Genomic DNA, 20,500 nt, shown 5'->3' with positions numbered 1-20,500 from the left:
AGGTAAGTCAGTTAAGCACTACTCACTCTTACTCAACGAACGAGGAGAAAAAGCACCGACTCAAAACCACACTCTGCAACCACCCAGCTGTGAAGCCTTGAAACATCATTTCACCTACCTGGCCCACCTTCCCTCAACTGCACAATGAAGGGGCTAGATCAGATGAATCACCTTTAATGATCTATGTTTCCTACTCTCTCTGGAGCTCCAAGATGACTCAGGTGATTAACTGGCAATGGAACTGAACTTATGATCAAGAGATTTTCCCATTCCCACTCCATGTCAGCTAAGAGATTGCTCACAGTTGTGAGAGTATAGGACAGCAGAGACAGCTGTAAAAAACTCACTAAATAATTGTTTCCTCATCCACTTATTCCTAGTCTTTATTCCAGTTTACAAAATGGCTGCTCCAAAAAGCAGAGCTGGGGTTGTTTCCTCATAGGAAGTAGTCCTCTATCTCTATCTTATGCCGCGGAAGAGAAGGTCTCATTTTACTTCTCTGACACTCTCGCTCAATTCTCCCTATCATATCTTTTTTTTAAATAATATTTTCTTGCGTTTTCGGTCAAAGTTTACACAGCAAATCAGACTCCCATTTAACAATTTCTACACAATTTTTTCAGTGACACGGTTATATTTTTCACAAGTATGTCAACGTTCCCATTATTTCTGTTCGAGTTGTTCCGTTTCCAGTAGTCTAGTTTCCCTGCCTTCTTGCCTCTTCATCTTTGCTTTCGAGTAAATGTTAACTGTTTGGTCTTATGATTTTTTAACGGAGCACAGTACTCATGGTTGATAAGTGTTTATTTTATGAGCCAATCTATTATTTACCTAAGAGATGAGCTCATGGAATCGTTTTGGTTCAAGGTTTAAAGAACATCGCAGGGCAATAGTCTCGGGGAGTCCTCCGGTCTCAACTGGTCCAGTAAGTCTGGACTTTTCAAGAATTTGAGTTCTGTTACACATTTTTCTCCTGTTCTATCAGCATCCATCTACTGTGGCCCTGATTAGAACGGTTGGTAGTAGTAGCCGAGCACCATCTAGTTCTTCTGGTCTCAGGGTAAATGTGTAGACTATCAGTCCTGTAGACTACTTTCGCCTCTGAGCCTTTGGTCACCTTCTTTCTCTTTTACTGAAGACATGGAGAGACCAACAGTTGTATCTTAGACGGCTACTCACAAGCTTTTATGACCCCAGAAGCTACTCACCAAACTAAGGTGTAGAACATAAACTTTAGGTACTATATTATGCCAATTGTCTGAGTTGTCCCATGAAATTCTGGTCCAAAGCCTTCAGACCCCATAAACCAATCCTGCGAGGTGTTTCGTTAAGTCTAAAAAGTACCCATGCTTGTGCCCTCTGTGTGTTTTACTGCATATATGAATATATATGGATAGCTATCCTATCATTTCTGCTTCAGTCTTCAGGCTACTGTGTCCCTATTCCCAAATCATTCACCATTTACTCTTCATATTCTGTGTCTCATAATGAGAAAATCATTAGATTTAGACCTGACTCCCCACTGATCAGCCATGTGACCACAGACTGGTAACTGACCTTTCTGAGCCTAACTCCGAGTGTACCAACAAGGACAATGCCACCAGCTTTGCCTAGTACTCAGATAATCTTTATTTTATTTTACTGTGCTTTAGGTGAAAGCTTACAGTTCAAGTTAGTTTCTCATACAAAAATTTATACACACATTGTTATGTGACCCTACTTGCTCTCCCTATACTGTGACAGCACACTCCTCCTTTCCACCCTGGATTTCCCATGTCCATTCAACCAGCTCCTGTCCCTTTCTGCCTTCTCATCTCGCCTCCGGAGAGGAGCTGCCCCTTTAGTCTCGTGTATCAGATAATCTTTAAATAACCACAGAAATAATATATGTCAAAATGCTCCTTAAACATCACATACTCTGGGCATCAGGAATAGCCTTACCACCTGAGCACATCTGTCTGTGAGGCGCCGTATTTACCGTAAGAGCCGAGATGTGCACTGCTTGAACGTCGCCTCCATAATCCTCACACACCACGTCGTAAGCCAGCAGCTCCTTTTTCACTTTTTCAGGATCAGCCTCAGCTTTGTCACATTTGTTTATGGCAAGGACGATAGGAACTGAAAGAAACAGATTTAGGAAGAGTGCAAATGAGGACACCTTCAATCCCAGGTATTCACAGCAGAAGATGCCAACCTGTTCTCCCTCTCTCTGTACTCAGGGCCGTACCCACCTACCAACAGATCCACAAGACCCACTTTAGAGTCACACCACCCTACTCTGATCTCTACATGTCAAGAGAGAATCCAGCTGTCAGAGATTAAGAATGTAGTTATAAGGAGATTCTGAGTTAAGAACAGACACCTAAGATCAAAAGAACAATATTTTGGGTTGAGAAAGGCCTATCCTTAAATGTGAAAGCAAGATCAGTAGCTACAATAGAGACACGCTCCAGAGAAAAATCAAGGCAGGACATAATTCAGTATCACTAGATCATTCACTTCTTCTTGCCAGGAGCTAGGTATCATTACTGCCAATCTTCTTTTAAAATTTACAATAACTCTTTATTCACATAATAGCTCAGTAGTCGACACACTGTAGGTGCTCAATAAATGCTTCCTTAATGAAAGAACCAAATAATCCTATAATCTACTTGACGTTACTGGACATACCTACTCACTACAGAAAGGGATCACACAAAATTCTAGGAGACAATTCTCCAGTTGAGTTTCAACATCTCTGCAATTTTCACAGATATCAAAGAGACAGAAATTGAAAATAGATACAGAAAAGCTGTGCAATCCACAATCTACTATTATGAAAAAGTACATCCCACTTTGATGAGCTGTAACTTAGTTGGGACGAAGAGGATAGGGTAGAAAAGCATGGTACAATGAATCCATCCTGTCTTGACCAACTCTTCTGTTTGCCACATGTGCTCTTTGTCCACTGGGAACACAGGGCACCCCACAAAGGCAGATGTGAGGAGTTAAAAAGGAAAGAGAGTAACATCAGAAGCCAGAAGACCTGGACTTCAAAAACAGGCACATTGCAAATTAGCAGTGTAACCTGGGAGTCATTGCTGCTCTCCGGGTCTTAGTTTTCATCTCTGTGAGATGAACGAACTGGACTGCATCAGTGATTTCTAACTGTTTTATCCCCTTGCCAACACACCGGGGGACTGTGACACACTCTGGTTAAGAGCTCGGCTGCTAACCAAAAGGTCGGCAGTTTGAATCCACCAGCTGCTCCGTAGAAACCCCATGGGGCAGTTCTACTCTGTCCTACAGGGTCACTATGAGTTGGAATCGATTCCATGGCAATGAGTTTAAGGGGTCAGGTACATTTTCTCAGTAGAAGTAGGTCTAGGATCATACCAGAATCAGAGTGAATGTACAGAGTGTGTGTGTGGTATTCATTATTACAATTTTTAAAGGGTGAAATAAAGGAGAAGATGGTCAAGTGATTCTCTAAAAGTTTCAGTTACATACATTCGATCAAATAAGAACATATTTAAAGTAGATAAGGAGACAGTTTCTCTTTATAGAAGAGTTCCAGATAATAAATGAAGACGGGATAGTGGAATTACAGCATCACCACTTTGCAACCCCTAATGAACCTCGGTGGTGGGCACATAGGGGCTCATTATTTGATTCTTCCTACTTTTGTATCTGTTTAAAATTTTCCATGATAAAAAGTTGTTTTTAAAAAAAGTTATTTGAGACTGTCAAATTCTCTCACCATGCCAAGTAAGTGAAAGCAGAGAAAGAATTGCACTGGTGGCCAGAAGTCCCACGCTCAATCCTGCTACACTCTTCTGATTGGTTATATGTCTATGGGAAAGTAACCTAATTATCTTTAAACCCACTGCGGTGGAGTCTATTCTGACTCACAGCGACCCTATAGAACAGAGTAGAACTGCCCCATAGGGTTTCCAAGGCTGTAATCTTTATGGAAGCAAACTGCCACATCTTTCTCCCGTGAAGTGGCTGGTGGGTTTGAATCACTAACCTTTTGGTTAGCAGGCGAGCACTTAACCACTGCACCACCAGGGCTCCTTTTAACAGGTAAAATAATCTCGGGATTATCGTGTCAAGATGAAATGAGCTACAGGCCAACGCCCCAGATCCTTAGAAACAAATGTCCTTCCTGACACACACAAGTCAGCACACAGTACCTTGAGCGTCTCTGGCATGCTGAATAGATTCCACCGTCTGCTTCATCACTCCGTCATCGGCTGCCACAACCAGGATGACAATGTCGGTGACCTGAGCACCCCTGGCTCTCATTGCTGAGAAGGCAGCGTGTCCCGGAGTATCGAGAAAGGTGATCTTCTCCCCAGAAGGCAGAGAAACTGTGTGAACAGAAACCCAAAACACCAAGACTCAAATGCATACTTTCTTAATATAAAAGAATGTAAGCAACACTATCAAATGCAATTGATAATCCTTCAAAATAATTTTACTCTTTCTATTAACTTTAATCAGAACAATACAGTTCATCATTTCACAATGAAAAGTGATAACATACCAGTGAGACCTCAGGGTTTTTTCCTTTCATCTGATAGTCTCAAACTAAAACTCTCCACATTTCTAGAACATACGGTAACCACCTTCATAAACGTGCTAGCTGCTGTCTATCCTGGAGAGAGAAAAGACCTACAGTTGTATAAGCTGCCATCACCCTAGCGAACTGCAGCTGCACAACTGCCTTGAGCCACAGAAAGGCAATCTAGATGACACCTGGTAGCTCAGGATTCAGAGTCCAACAGCCGTGGGTTTGAATCCTGGCTTCCCCACTTAGAAACTGTGTACCTTGGGCAATGTACTTAACCTGAGGAAGCCTCAGCCTCCTCATCTGTAAGTAGGAATATTAATACCTACCTCATAATGTTGTTGTGATGGTAGAAAAAGACAAAGCATATAAAGAGCTTGGCCCAGCGCTGGGTATATGCTAAACCAAAAAAAAAAAAAACACCCACTGCCGTTGAGCCGATTTCAATTCATAGCGACCCTACGGGGCAGAGTAGAACTGCCCTACAAGGTTTCCAAGGAGCGGCTGGTGGATTCTAACTGTCAACCTCTTGGTTAGCAGCTGAGCTCTTAACCACTGTGCCACCAGGGCTCTGAGTATATGCTAAGAACTCAGTAAATGGTAGCTGGTACTATTAGCAACATTATTACCACCTAGTGTTGGTTATATAAATTATATAAATGTAATTACATATCATATAAATATAATTCATAAATTAATGAAGAATTTTAGGCTCATTTGACCGAACTTAAGAATGGGCTAGAATAAAGGAATGGAACTTTCTTCTTATAGAAAGTACAAAATAACCTTTATGGCCACCCACGCTACATTTCATCCAACCGAGGGCTTCCAGCTTTAGCTTTCCCTTTGACTTTGGATTCCTATGCTTCGCATTATGACAACCGGTTTAAGACAGTCGTAAGCGGGGGTTCCCAAGCACGCTGTAAGATAATCTGCGTTCATACCAAGAAAGGCACCAATATGCTGAGTGATGCCTCCAGCTTCCATGGCTGCCACTTGAGTTTTTCGCAGCTTGTCAAGTACCGTCGTTTTCCCATGATCAACATGGCCCATTATGGTAACAACCGGGGACCTTGGGGTTAATAAAGCTGGATCTGCCTGGGGCCTACAATTAACAGCAAAGAAGTCTCATTTCTTAAACATCAAAAACACTTTATAGCCTGTGAATTGGTTTGCAGTTGTTTCTGTGAGCTCCATTAGCCATCAGACCAGACGTTCAGCTTTGATTAGATGTGATGTGTGACAGAACATATGATGACAGACCATAGGCAGCCAGCATCTTCACGGCAACAAGCAGAACTGAATCACGTTTTAAATCTCACGATCAATATACACACTCAGCAAACTAAGAAAAATGACCCTTACAGTATTATAATGACCTGAATACTTTCTGATGCTTTAAGTGCTTTAAAGAAGGGTTGAACTTACTATGTTCACACATTATCTTAATTACAGAAGAAACTTTAATTACAAGGGAAACTTTCCATTAAAAAGTATGAATAAAATTACGTGGTCTCCCCGATACATATGGTTAAGCTTTACCTTCTAACTGCATCTTTATTTGCTCTGACTTTGTCCTGTTTTAATTTGCTCCATTTTAACTTCATCCCTGCCTTCTTTATCACTTCTTTGATGCAGACTTCCTCTAACTGTGGGTTTTCTTCTAGTGAATTTATGTTGATATCAGTATTCAGTAAAGCTTCATGTACACAATCTGGTTGGAATAAAATAAAACCTTATAAGATCATGAATTAAACGCTCAAGAAAGTGACCTGTGTTAATGTCTATATAAACAGTATATATAATGAATGGAGTAACTATATAGACTGTTTCTCTAATATTAGCAGATCACAAAGAAGCTGGAAAGAAAAAAACTTTAAAATATGACGCATTTATATCAACTGACATTTCTGCATATTCATAAATATTTGAAAATAAGGATAACTCAGAGGCAATTAATGAACCATGCATGGTGTATACATTTAGTACTGAGTACAGTTTCGTATCAGTTTATTTCTTTGAAAACATGTAGTTACATCTCATGTATATGCAAATATGTATATGTGATATAAAAATACAGTATGTATCTCTCAATACACACATACACGCAATTTATTTATTTGTCTATGTGTCTATTTAACCCATTGCCACTGAGTCGATTCCAACTCATAGCGACCCTATGAGAGACAGCAGAACTGCCTCATAGGGTTTCCAGGGAGTGGCTGGTGGATTTGAACTGCCAACCTTTTGGTTAGCAGCCAAGCTCTCAACCACTGTGCTACCATGTCTCCAGAGATAAAATAGGAAAAACAAACTCAAGAGCATAGCTAATAGTAAAATGCAAGAAAATAATTAGGAAATGAAGAGTTTTGATTAATATTTATTACATTCTTTATAATTTTTTTTTTTACTTTTTTCCTTTGATTTTTATTTAATTTTTTTTATTGTGCTTTAAGTGAAAGTTTACAGTTCAAGTTAGTCTCTCATAAAAAAAATAATTTAATTTTTAATAGTGGCTATGTTTAACAGAAAATTCCTTAAAATTTAACAATGGGCTGGTGTGAGCCAGCCCCAGCACACCACTGACCCTATTCCATAATAACGCCAAAGATCCACTTCTATATATCCCACATCCATACCCAAAAGAAAACATTTTAAAAATGATTCAACCCACATTTTCTATGTGGATATGCTTTCAGGAAATGATAAAACTCTTTCAAAACATGAAAATTATACTGAGTACAATGCTGTGCTGTTTCTAATACTAACTACACATCCCTAATGATCCAGTTCCTACAGTTTTCCAATATGCCATCCATCCTAAAGTTCTGAGAGGTAGCTTACACAATGAGATAATCTTTTCCCTTCTATATTAAATGCATACGGTATTGACATACTATTTGATCTTTACCCAACACTTGAACAAATATTTACATGCAGAAAAGTGCTCAAACATTTCAAACAAAAATATTATATCAAATGATCTTAACCGACCCAGGGGAAGAAGAAACAGTGCTCACCTTGCTAATACGGCAGTTAAAAGGAATGATCTTATGAAAGCTACCTTTAACTCAGACGAGATTTGAATGGGTTAAATAAGCTTCAAATAGATAACCTTTATTTAAATCACAGCAAATCAGTTTTGGGTTTAGAGCACTGTTCCATGAGACTAAATTTACATTTTAATTAGTCTACTTACTTGGTGATATTAAGGAAATAATGTGGGTATATGTTTGGGGTTTTTTTGCTGTTGTTGTTTTGTTACGTTTAAAAAAAAAAAAATCCACATCTTTTAGAGATACATACTGAAGTATTTTGGATTAAATATTAAAATTGTTGTCACTGGATTGTGGGTACATTTCAGCTTACTATTCTATTCTCTCTACTTTCGTATGTTTGAAAATTGCTATTGCCAATAATAAAAAGTTTTAAAAATCAAGCCGATTATTAATATTATTTACAAAATCATATTAATATATTTTCCTTGGCAAAATTCTCAATGACATGTCCAAATCTGTTTATTCTCTTAAAACTGTTCTAGTTATGAAATACTAATATAATCCAGCTGCAAAGTTTTAAAAATGCAAGACAATGTGCTAATTTTCTATTCTTTGTGAGGATGTACATACACTAATAGTAGTAATACTTTCAGGAAGGACATATATATCCATCTCAGTTCAGCTTATCTAACTATTTGGTAACCTGACTACTAATTACAATTTTGGCTCTGCTGTAATTTATGAAATAGCAATTGTTGGGAGATAACTTGGTCTATGAATAAGAGCTTGGCTCTGTAGCCAGCCTCCGTGCGTTCAAATCTTAGCTCCACCACATACTAGCTGTGAAATCGTGAGCAATTATTTTACCTCTCTATGTCTCAGTTACTTGATCTATAAACAGGGATGCTAATCATACTTACCACTAGGGTGTTACGAGGACTACATGTGTTAAAACATAAAGTACTGGTAGATATTAACAGCTCAAAAAATGTGAGTTGTTATTATTAATTCTTTCTTTTCTTCCAAGAGCCTGCTTCCTTTGTCACTTTACTTTGTTTCAGTAATAGGCTATTTTTCCTATAGTGAATTTTAATGTCAGATTATGAAGAAAATTCAAATTTTGTTCCAGCAATCCTAAATTGGTAATAAATACATCAATGGAGCAATGAAAGAAAAAAACAATTACAATGATGCTCTCCATTTACCAGTAAAAATAGTTTAATTAAAAGTTATAGTTATTATTACAAATATTTATCTGCTAGCTTACAGATACTGTCAAAATGAGTGCAAAAAGACATCAGAAAACTACAGAAAAACAAAGGGGGAGAAATGAGTCTAAGCCTAGTCCCTCAGTTCAAAAATTTTCTTTGCATTTATACCAAGGGCCCACAAAATTTCTGAGAAAGAAAGGTTAATTCAGATTAAAAAAATCTTTTCCAGTTCTATTAAAAGCAAAATCTTGGAGACCTATATTTGTTAAAGAGTCAAGAAATTAATTAAGGTTTGTGACGTAGAGTAAAAAATACTGGAATGACTTCACATTTTTTTAAACCATCAGTTTTCATCCCTGAATGTTTCAATTTCACAGCAAATAAAATACCAGGTCTTCCCTGTTTAACCATCTGCCTTACCTAGGTCTTTTCCCATTGCCCTGGCCAGCTCCTCAGCAGTCATTCCAATCCACACCTCCACCTCCTTTTTAGATTTTGTCAAAGATAACTGAGATTTCCACGGTCTTCCCTCCTGTGACAAATCATGGCACAACACACAAAGAAAAAAGAAGGAAACAGTCGAAGTGGCAACTTCAAATTTATTCTGGAATATCCACCACAACCACGGCTCCTAGTTCTAACAATAACACTCCCTTAAGTAGTTACATCTTAAGACTAAAATAAAAAACTTGCATCCTTAATTCACTGCTTACACATGGATATCCAAGGAATCAAATGCATCAGCATGACCAACTAACCAGAAACTCTCTTTCTAACAAAGATCAACTGCCTGGAGTACAGCATGAAAGAATAAAGATTCCTTAAATAACAAAATACTCAAAGTGGGTTCCTACTCACAGCTTCTAGACACTTTCACCTCAGACCAAAAAATCCAGTAACTACTGGAAATCCACACTTACCTTCTTTGTTACTAGAGGCCTACGCTGAGATAAAGCAGCCCGGATGAGCGCGTCGGTTTGCCAGGGCCGGGTGTGCAGCGGCGCCATCCACGCGGGGTAACCAGATGAGGACACATGCCTCTGCTGCACTAATGTTCTTCCTGCGGCCAGGCCGTGCAGCTGCCTGCAAACAGTGTGGAGGCGCAGCAGGCTCTTCAACTTTAGCATCTTCCGGTACATGTCTCTCCTGTTAAAAACCACTTTTAAAATAATTACTTTGGTTAATTTTCAAATCAAGTTAACAAATGTCAGTTGGACATCTACCACATGCAAAGCACGGTGCCAGGTGCTAAAGTGATAACAATGAGTAAAATGGGGTCCCTGCCCTGAAAGAGCTCACAGTCTAGCTGGCAGTGGGATTCCAGGCGAAGTACTCTCTGTTGCTGTTTGTTGTTAGGTGCCATCAAGTCGGTTCCAACTAACAGTAATCCTACGTACAACAGAACTAAACACTGCCTGGTCCTGCGCCATCCTCACAATCATTGCTGTGCTTGAGCCCACTGTTGCAGCCACTGTGTCAACCCATCTTGTTGAGGGTCTTCCTCTTTTTCGCTGACCCTCAATTTTACCAAGCATGATGTCCTTCTCCAGAGACTGATCTCTCCTGATAACATGTCCAAAGTATGTGAGATAATAGCTATTATTATCTATCATTAATGTCACTACTATGATAGAACTGAAGTGCAATGGTAAGGTTTACAAAGAGTCCTTTTTTCACTCTTAAAACATCAACTAACCAAAGCACAATTAGCGTGATCTTTCTAAAACGCAAATTTGAACTCATCACCTCTCTGCTTAATACCCCCAGTGGGTTCCCATTATCCCCAGGATAAGGTACAGCTCCATAGCGCAGCAGATAAAGATTCATTATACGCCCTCTGCTAACCTCTCATTTCATCTCCTACCACGCTTACTTCCCCCTACTCTTACTACCCAAGCTTTTGCTATGTAATCTCCAATGGTTTGTCATCTCATTCATCAACCTTTGCATATGTTCCCTCTACCTGGAATGACTTTCAACCTTCAACACTTTTCTTCTCCCCAACCTGTTCCTTGCTCAAAACACATTTGACAATGGGTAAAAGGCATCAAACGAATCTGTACTGAATAATGCCTTTTGAATACTGCTCTTGGAATAAAACGTTATTGAAAGAAAGCTGTAACAGAACTCAACAATAATGTACGGCTTGTCCTCCCTGCATCCCCTATTTCCTCAGTTGTCAGGACTGCATTTCTATGGCTTTGCTGTCCAGTTCTCAAGGGCAGGAGCAACTAAAATAATGTGAGAAGCACACGTTTAACCCTCAGCAAACATTTCCTAAGCCCCATATGCCAGGCATTGTGCTTTACGTTCTGATTCAAAATTTAATAAGCCAGAGTCCTTTCTTTGAAAGAATTCACTGTCTTTAAAGTCTTCCAGTATAACGATTCTTGGGCACTCCAGCTACAATCACTGATCACAACCTAGGGTAGCATTTTCATTGCAATATGTATGATCTTTCAGTAAATTATAGAGTCTTTAAGAGATTTTATTTTCAGTAGAGAGTACATTTCAAAATAATGGATATAGCCTTTGGAATCTTCAATATAAACTTTCTTCTACTCACCACTCAGAAAGAATCTCACTTAGGGACCCGGGAAGACATGGCCCCCGGACTCTGTTAGCCCAAAACCGAAACCATTCCGGAGTCAACTCTTCAGACAAAAATTAGACTGGACTATGGGACATAAAGCGACACTCGTGAAGGCTGTGCTTCTTAGCTCAGGTTGATACATGAGACTAAATGGGCTGCTCCCGTCCGGAGGCGAGATGAGAAGGCAGAGAGGGATAGGAGCTGCTTGAATGAACACAGGAAATCCGGGATGGAAAGGAGTGTGCTGTCACAGTATGGGGAGTGCAACTAGGGTCACGTAGCAGTGTGTGTATAAAGTTTTGTATGAGAAACTAACTTGAACTGTAAACTTTCATTTAGAACACACACACACACACACAAAAGTATAATGCTCAAGGCAGACATTTTTTACCAGTTAAAAATAAAGAAATAACTTCACTTAACATTTAGTATGTATCATTTCAAGCCTTTTCTTTATGCTTATATCTATTTTACTCACCAAAATGAAATTAAACTATATTTTGCTTTAGAACTTTATTGTTTTTTATTATTAACCATTATTTTTTCAAAATTACAAAAAAAAAAAGAAAAGAATCAAAATTACGGACTACTTCAAAGTGATTAATCCAAGTAAAGCTATCGTGAACAAAGTACTTGACTATTTACATTGTCTTAATTTTTTTTTAACTTATCTCATAATGTGGTATTTCTACAATATGTATATAGTTTTTTGTGCTAGGCATTTTGTTATTGTTCAGAAATAACAGTTATTTTATGTGCCCAAAGAAATGGAAACTGAACAAGGGAGCTTTCCTGGATAACTAAACATTAAATTAACCCATCTTTCCAAAACGCATTTTATTCCCGACATAGTAAATTACCACGTCAGAAGAGTAAATGAGGCGCCCTGGTGACACTGTCGTTAAGCAGAAGGCTGCTAACTCAAAGGGTGGTGGTTCAAACCCAACAGCTGCTCTGCGGGAGAAGGATGTGGCAGTCTGCTGCCGTAAAGACTCACAGACTTTGAAATCCTATTGGTCAATTCTTCTCTGTTCTATAGGGTCGTTATGAGTCAGAATCCACTTAACAGCAATGAGTTTGGGTTTTTTTGGTTTTGAAATAGTAAATACAGCATACTGAATATTTAAAAAAATAAGATAAAAACGAAGAAAAGATAACTAGATAGCCACAGAATAGGGGAGAAAGTACCTGACTAGGCACAAAAGGACTCTGGTTGGAGTCCCCACTCTGACATACGCCTGCTTGTGTTATCTCCATCGAGTGAGTCACTTATTTCCTATGGAGCTCATTTTTCTGATCTCTGCAAAAAAGAAAGTAAAAGTATTTGAATGTTTGTCCTTTCTGCTACAAGACTATGAGAAGAAAATAAGATAAAGTATGTACTTTATTATCAGCTATTTTAAAACTCTTTCATATAGCATCTAAAAGAATAAAGTACCTAGGAATAAATTTAACCAGGAAAGTAAAAGACTTGTACATTGAAAACTACAAAACATTGCTGAAAAAAATTAAGAAAACCTAAATAAATGGAAGGGCATTCCGTGTTCATGGTTTGGAAGGTTTAATACTGGTAAGATGTCAATACTACCCAAAGCATTCTATAAATTCAGTGCAATCCTCATCAAAACTCCAACAGCCTTCTTTGCAGAAATGGAAATCCTCAAATCTATATGGAATGGCAAGGGGCCCCAAATAGCCAAAGCAATCTTTAAAAAGAAGAATAAAGTAGAAGGACATACTTCATGGTTTCAAAACACACTATAAACCTACAGTAATCAAAACAGCTTGGTGATGGTAAAATGATAGACATATAAACCAATGGGATATAATTGAGAGTCCAGAAATAAACCCATACGTCTATGGTCAATTGATTTTTGACAAGGATGCTAAGTTCACTCAATGGGGAAAGAAGAGTCTCTTTAATACATGGTGCTGTGAAAACTCGATTTCCACATGCAAAAGAATGACACAGGATCCATACCTCATGCCATATGCAAAAACTAATTCAAAATGTATCAAGAACCTAAATGTGAGAATTAAAACTCTTAGTGAAAACACAGAGATGTTGCTTCAAGACCTAGTTTTTAACAATGGAGTCTTAGATATGACATCAAAAGCATGAGCAACAAAAGACAAAATAAATAAATGGGACCTCATGAAAATTAAAAACTTTTGTTCATCAAAGGACTTTATCAACAAAGAGACAAACTACAGATTGGGAGAAAACTTTTGGGAACTATACCTGATAAAGTTTTATTATCCAGAATATATAAAGAATGCCTAAAACTTAACAACAAAAAGACAAACAACTCAATCAAAAAATGGGCAAAAATGGCCAACAAGCACATGAAAAAATGCTCAACATCATTAGCCATTAAGGCAAACCCAAACCTGCGGTCATCCAGTCAATTCCGACTCATGGCAACCTCATGTGTTACAGGGTAGAACTTCTCCATAGGGTTTTCTTGGCTGTAATATTTACAGAAGCAGATCACCAGACCTTTCTTCCGTAGCACCGATGGGTGGGTCTGAATTGCCAACCCTTAGGTTAGCAGTCAAGCACAAACTGCACCACCCAAGGACCTCTCATTAGCTGTTAGTGAGACACAAATCAAAACTACAATGCGAAACCACCTCACTGCCACTAGAATGGCTATCTTTAAAAAATAATAACAGGTGTCATCAAGGATGTAGAGAAACTGGAACTCTCATCCATTACTGGTGGGAATGCAAAATTGTACCTGCAGCTGTTGCTGTCGAGTCGATTTCGACTCACAGAGATCCCATAAGACAGAGTAGAACCGGCCCATAGGGTTTCCAAGGAGCACCTGGTAGATTTGAATTGCTGACCTTTTGGTTAGCAGCCACACCTCTTAACCACTACACCACCAGGGTTTCCACAAAATGGTACAGCCACTGTGAAAAACAGTTTGGCAACTCCTCAAAAAGCTAAATACAGAACTACCTTATGACCCAGCAATCCCAATGCTAGGTACATACTCCAAAGAACTGAAAGCAGGAACGCAAACAGAAACCTGTACACCAACATTCACTGCAACACTAGTCACAGTCACCAAAAGGTGAAAATAGACTAAGTGTCCATCAACAGATGAATGGATGAACAAATGGGGTATACATACACACAACGGAATATTACTCAGCTATAAAGAGAAATGACATCCTGATACATGCTACAACATGGATGAACCTTGAAAATATGCTGAGTGAAACAAATCAGTCACAGAAGGACAAATGCTGTGTGATGTCACTTATATGAAAAAGGCAAATGTATAGAGACCAAAGCTTATTAGTGGTTGGGGGTGGGGGGTAATAAAGGAGGAGTCATTGCTTAGGGGGCACTGAGTTTCTGTTAATTGTGGTAGAATAACTGATTAAGATTTAGAAATGCGGAGGCGGCAACAAGATGGCAGAATAGTCAGATGCTTCCTGTGGTCCCCCTTACAACAAAGACCCGAGAAAACAAGTGAATCAATTCTATATGACAATCTAGGGGCCCTGAACATCAAAGGCAAAGTTGAGGAGTCAGACTAAGCATCAGGGAGAGGGAGAGACAGTTCAGAAGCAGAAAGGATTTGCCATATCTGACCGGGCTGGCACCCTGCAGCCTGGATCAGCCAGTACGTGCGGGCTGAGGCAAGCAGTAGCACTTGGGATGTGTCCTCCACACTAGGAGAAACCAAGCAGTGGAGAGTCAGCTCAAGCTTCAGGAACCAGGGAGAAGAGGCGATGAATCTGTGAAAGTTAAGTGCAAGTGCCTAAAGGGATCAAAAAAACCTTTCCCCCTCTGGGATGTACCTCTCTCCCATTTACCCACCCCTTCCCTGCTCTGCTCAGGTCCAGTCCAGTTTCAGCGACTGGGCTGGAAGTGGGACCCATCGCATGCCTCAAGCCATTCTCCCGGCTTTGGAGAAGGAACAAATTAACAAACAGGAAAAAAATAATCTGCCAGCTCCCCTAAGATGGGAACGCAGGGCAGGCACAGCCCCTTTGCCCAGGCACAGGCATAAGGGGCCCACTGACTCTGAATGCCTTTCACCTCTGCATAGACCTGTGTGGGCCCATTTCAACAGCATAGGCCCTCATTAGCACAGTACAACAGGGCATATACCTGAAGCCTATTTTCAACTGCAACAGCTAAGGGGGAGTGGCAGATTTGTGACTTTTGACACCGCCCTGCCCATTAAGCAAGGTCCTCACCTACCCACATCAGGGGCTTGAAGACTGGTGGCCCCACCCACTCCACCTAGCCACCCACGACAGGGGTCCGAGAAGTGGTGCCTCCCAGTCCTTACAGCCAACAGCATTGGGTGCTCAAAGTCTGGCTGCAAAACCCACCCATCTACATGCTCTAGGGAACAGGGATACACCTTTCACCCAGACACTCAGTGGCAGCTGTCAGCCCCCTACCTTGCTCAGCACATAACCCCCTACTGCAGCCAGATACCCATGCCTACTCCAATCACCCCTACGTAGCCCCGCCTGTCTAGTACTGTAGGTAAGAGCCTGTACCACACACTTAGTGATGACAACCTAGACACCTGAGCTGAATCCACACAAGAAAAGTAAATGGACTCCTGGGCTCACATACCTAGTAATAGCTCTAACCACCTGGTGACAAGACGGGAGAGCTTCAAAGGCACCAATAATCATAGTAGCTCATACGACCAGCCTATTTGGGCATATCAAAACAAAACAAGAAGCTAAGACACAGTAAGCAAACATAAAATAAATAAACATAATAACTTATTGATGGCTCAGAGACAACGGTCAATATCAAATCACATAAAAAGGCAGACCATGATGGCTTCAGCAAGTGACCAAAACAAAGAACAAAGAAACCTCCCAGAGTAAGAGAAGGTCTTGGAGTTATCGGAGGTAGAATTCAAAAGATTAATACACAGAGCTTTCCAAGAGACCAGGAAGGAGATCAGGCAAAATGGAGACCAAGTCAAGGAACACATAGACAAAGCAACAGAGGAACTTAAGAAGGTTATACAAGAGCATAATGACAAATTTAACAGGCTGCAAGAATCCATAGAGATAGCAAACAGAAATCCAAAAGATTAACAATACAATTTCAGAATTAGACAACTCAACAGAAAGTCATAGGAGCAGAACTGAGGCAATGGAAGTCAGAATTAGTGAGGGTGAAGATAATGCACTTGACACCAATTTATCTGAAAAAAAATCAGATAAAACAATTTTAAAAAATGACTAAATCCTAGGAATTAGGTGGGACTCTATCAAGAGGAAAAACCTACAAGTGATTGGATACCAGAACAGGGGGGGATAACAGAAAATAGAATTTTTGAAGATTTGTTGTCAGAAAACTTCCTTGAAATCGTGAAAGATGAGAAGATATCTATCCAAGAACTCAACAAACCCCATACAGGGTAGATCCCAAAAGAAAGTCACTAAGACATTATCTTAGTCATCTAGCACTGCTATAACAGAAATACCACAAGTGGATGGCTTTAACAAAGAGAAATTTATTTTCTCACAGTCTAGTAGGCTAGAAGTCCAAATTCAGGGCATCAGCTCCAGAGTAAGGCTTTCTGTCTCTGTCAGCTCTGGGGGAAGGTCCTTGTCATCAATTTTCCCCTGGTCTAGGAGCTTTTCCCTGTCAGAACCCCGGGTCCAAAGGATATGCTCTGCTCCCAGCACTGCTTTCTTGGTGGTATGAGGTCCCCAACTCTCTGCTTGCTTCCCTTTCCTTTTATCTCTCGTAAGATAAAAGGTGGCGCAGGCCACACACCAGGGAAACTCCCTTTACACTGGATCAGAGATGTGACCTGAGCAATGGTGGTACGTCCTACCCTAATCCTCTTTAACCACAGGCAGAGATTAGGATTTATAGCACGTAGTAAAATCACAAAATGGAGGACAACCACACAATACTTGGAATCATGGTTGAACCAAGTTGACACATATTTTTGGGTGACACAATTCAATCCATGACAGACATATTATAATCAAACTTGTCAAAACCGAAGATAAACGGAGAACTTTAAAAGCAGCTAGGGATAAATGAAAAGTCATCTACAAAGGAGACTCAATAAGACTAAACTCTGACTACTCAGCAGAAACCATGCAGGCAAGAAGGCAATGGGATGACATATATAAAGCCTTGAAGGAAAAAAATTGCCAGCCAAGAATTATATATCCAGCAAAACTGTCTCTGAAATATGACAGTGAAATTAGGGCATCTCCAGATAAAGAGAAGATAAGAGAATCTGTAAAAACCAAACCAAAATTACAAGAAATACTAAAGGGAATTCTCCGATTAGAAAATCACTAACATCAGATAACAACCCAAGACTAGAACACAGGACAGAGCAACCAAATATCAACCCAGATAGGAAAGTCACAAAAATAAATCAAAGTTAAAACACTGAAAATAGGGAAACAGAGATGTCAATATGTAAAAGACAACAACGTTAAAACAAAAAAGAGGGACTAAAAAATGTAGTCATAGAACTTTCACATGGAGAGGAAGTCAAGGTAGTATCAAGAAATAAAAGACTGGTTTAAACTTAGAAAAACAGAGGTAAATATTAAGACAAACACAAAGGAAACTAACAATTCTACACATCAAAATAAAAAACAATAAAAACATAAAGACTCAGCAAATACAAAATCAACGACAATGAAAAAGATGAAAATACATAAAGAAAAACGACTGAGCACAGAAAATTAAGTGGAACAAAGAAAATGCCAACATCACACACAAAGAGAAGACATCAAAATAACAGCACTAAAGTCATACCTATCAATTATGCTGAATGTAAATGGACTAAATGCACTAATAAAGAGACAGAGAGTGGCAGAATGGATTAAAAAACACGATCCGTCTATATGCTGCTTACAAGAGACACACCTTAGACTTAAAGACGCAAACTAAAACTCAAAAGATAGGAAAAAATATATCAAGCAAACAACACTCAAAAAAGAGCAGGAGTGGCATATTAACCTCTGACAAAACAGACTTTAAAGTAAAATCCATCGCAAAGGATAAGGAAGGGCACAAGGGCAAAAGGGCCACATAAATCAGAGACTCCACCAGCCTGAGACCGGAAGAACTAGATGGTGCCCGGCTACCACCAATGACCGCCCTGATAGGGAACACAACAGAGTCCCTGATGGAGCAGGAGAAAAGTGGGGTGCAGAACTCACATTCTAGTAAAAAGACCAGACTTAATGGTCTGAGACTGGAGGAACCCCAGACGACATGGCCCCCCGACTCTGTTAACCCAGAACTAAAACCATTCTCAAAGCCAGTTCTTCAGAGAAAGATTAGACTGGACTATAAAACATAAATGATACTCGTGAAGAGTGTGCTTCTTAGTTCAAGCAGATACACGAGACTAAATGGGCAGCTCCTGTCCGGAGGCGGGATGAGAAGGCAGAAAGGGACAGGAGCTGGTTGAATGGACAGGAAAACTCGGGGTAGAAAGGGGGCGTGTGCTGTCACATTATAGGGATTGCAACTAGGGTCAGATAACAATATGCATATAAATTTTTGTAAGAGAAATTAACTTGAGCTGTAAACTTTCTTCTGAAGCACAATAAAAAAAAAATAAAGATTCAGAAATGCATTCAATAGTAACAGCATTTACACACATTGAACACCTCAAGAAAGGCACATAAAAATATCTTAGTGAGGCACGTGTCCCTGGACTAAGAGTGCTCAGGAAGCACAAGACTCCTCAGAAAATTCTTTTAAAATTTAGTCTGAAACTAGATTTAACAAGGCTATTGATTAGTTACGGGTCGCTATGAGTCGGAATCCACTGGACGGCATTTTTTTCTTCTCATTAGTGGAGAGGGAGGAAGGACCCCACAGGAAGATTCACCTAAGCACAAATAGATAGTTGAGGCTGAAATGAGACACACGGGGGACAACTCAAATGTCAAAACTGGAAACGGGCTTAGTTGTTATTTGTTCCAAGCCCCTCACCTTACAGAAAGAGAAAGTGGAGTCCAGAGAGGTCAGAAAGGCTTCTCCAATGCCATACCGCCAGTCAACGGCGCTCAGCACCTGAACCCAGGCTTTCTGACGCCCGGTTCGGTGTCCTTTCGCCGCTAGGATATTCTTGCCAAGGAACTGGCAGAAAAGGATGTTGGAAATACGCGCTGCGTTAGTGGACATGTCTGAAGAGAAGCGTTGGAAGCTTTAGGACTTGTCTGAGAGGTAAAAAGAAGGCAGTGTGGAAAACACCACGGTCCGGGCTGGCTCCGCCTGCACCCCGAGCGCACAGCGCCCGGCGCGGGGGCCGGCCCTCGGGAGCCGCAAGCCGCGGCACGCGGGCAGAGGGGGCGGCCGGCCGCTTCGGGGCAAGGCGCACGCTTTCCTGAGCGCCCCCGGAGGGCCACGGCAGGGGTTAAATGCATCGTGGAAAGGCTTTCGAATGCGGGATGTCTATGCATTCATGAGATCCGTGCCACGGACACTTCAGCCAAACAATGCACGCCACCCAGGACGACCCTAACTAGGGACCCTACTCACTTAGCTCCTACATAACGCCCCCAGGCGTGTCAAATCCGAGGCCGGGCAGAGATCACCTTCCGGACAACTGTCGGCTCGCCAGTCCGTCCCCCAAACGGTCCCCGTCGAGCTTCCGGCTCTGACCGGAACTGTCTCTTCCCCGAATTCACAAGTCCCGCCTCTGTCGTTATCATCGCAGCCGGAGCTGAGACTGAGTGTGGGTGTCAGGGCGGGCGTCCCGTGGAATAGATGCTGGGAAACCTGTGGCGTCCTCCCATACTCAGCGGCGTGTCGTTAACCGTTTCTGCATGTCCCTTCTCTGCAAATAAGCTACTACTACCCTGGGACTGTTAGAGGGCTTGGTGCCTGCACTCGAGTGAAAGTTAAACGGGGAAATGTGGGAGAAATGAAATGTACTTAAAAGAGAAGTGTACCTAACGAGAAGGGGGAAAAATGCAAGGAAACGTGGCGATGGAACCAGTTAGTACTGTGGGAGGAGCCTTTTCTTTCAAAAGTCATCTCGTGTGGGAAGCAGTTGGGGTTGTAGCTTCCGACTGGTTGGATTCCAATCCCAGCGTTATCATTACCCGCTCTGTGAATTTGGGGACAATAGCGAAACTCTGTGCCTCAGGTCCCGAA

General features: G+C 40.7%; 1 protein-coding gene across 4 annotated transcripts in view; it reads right to left on the bottom strand.

Moving 5' to 3' along the window:
- MTIF2 (mitochondrial translational initiation factor 2) overlaps positions 1-19,981 on the bottom strand; it is a 29,814-nt gene extending 9,833 nt beyond the window's left edge. For 2 of the 4 annotated variants that reach the window (XM_023735103.1, XM_023735094.1), the window contains exons 1-8: positions 19,883-19,981; positions 12,544-12,655; positions 9,683-9,921; positions 9,183-9,294; positions 6,095-6,266; positions 5,497-5,657; positions 4,176-4,352; positions 1,979-2,118 (exon numbers count right to left, since the gene is read on the bottom strand). In XM_023735103.1, coding sequence (XP_023590871.1) covers positions 1,979-2,118; positions 4,176-4,352; positions 5,497-5,657; positions 6,095-6,266; positions 9,183-9,294; positions 9,683-9,901 — 981 coding nt within the window. In that variant the 5' untranslated portion in view covers positions 9,902-9,921; positions 12,544-12,655; positions 19,883-19,981. Of the gene's footprint in view, positions 1-1,978; positions 2,119-4,175; positions 4,353-5,496; positions 5,658-6,094; positions 6,267-9,182; positions 9,295-9,682; positions 10,188-12,543; positions 12,656-19,882 lie in introns of those variants that run through there. The other 2 variants (XM_023735098.1, XM_004369455.2) reach the window with 2 other exon arrangements.
- Between the last annotated feature and the right edge of the window lie 519 nt (positions 19,982-20,500).

The sequence above is a fragment of the Trichechus manatus genome, unplaced genomic scaffold (assembly GCF_000243295.1).
Source record: "Trichechus manatus latirostris isolate Lorelei unplaced genomic scaffold, TriManLat1.0 scaffold00005, whole genome shotgun sequence".
In the NCBI taxonomy this organism is placed as follows: domain Eukaryota; kingdom Metazoa; phylum Chordata; class Mammalia; order Sirenia; family Trichechidae; genus Trichechus; species Trichechus manatus.
This window is presented reverse-complemented; position numbering and strand designations above follow the sequence as displayed.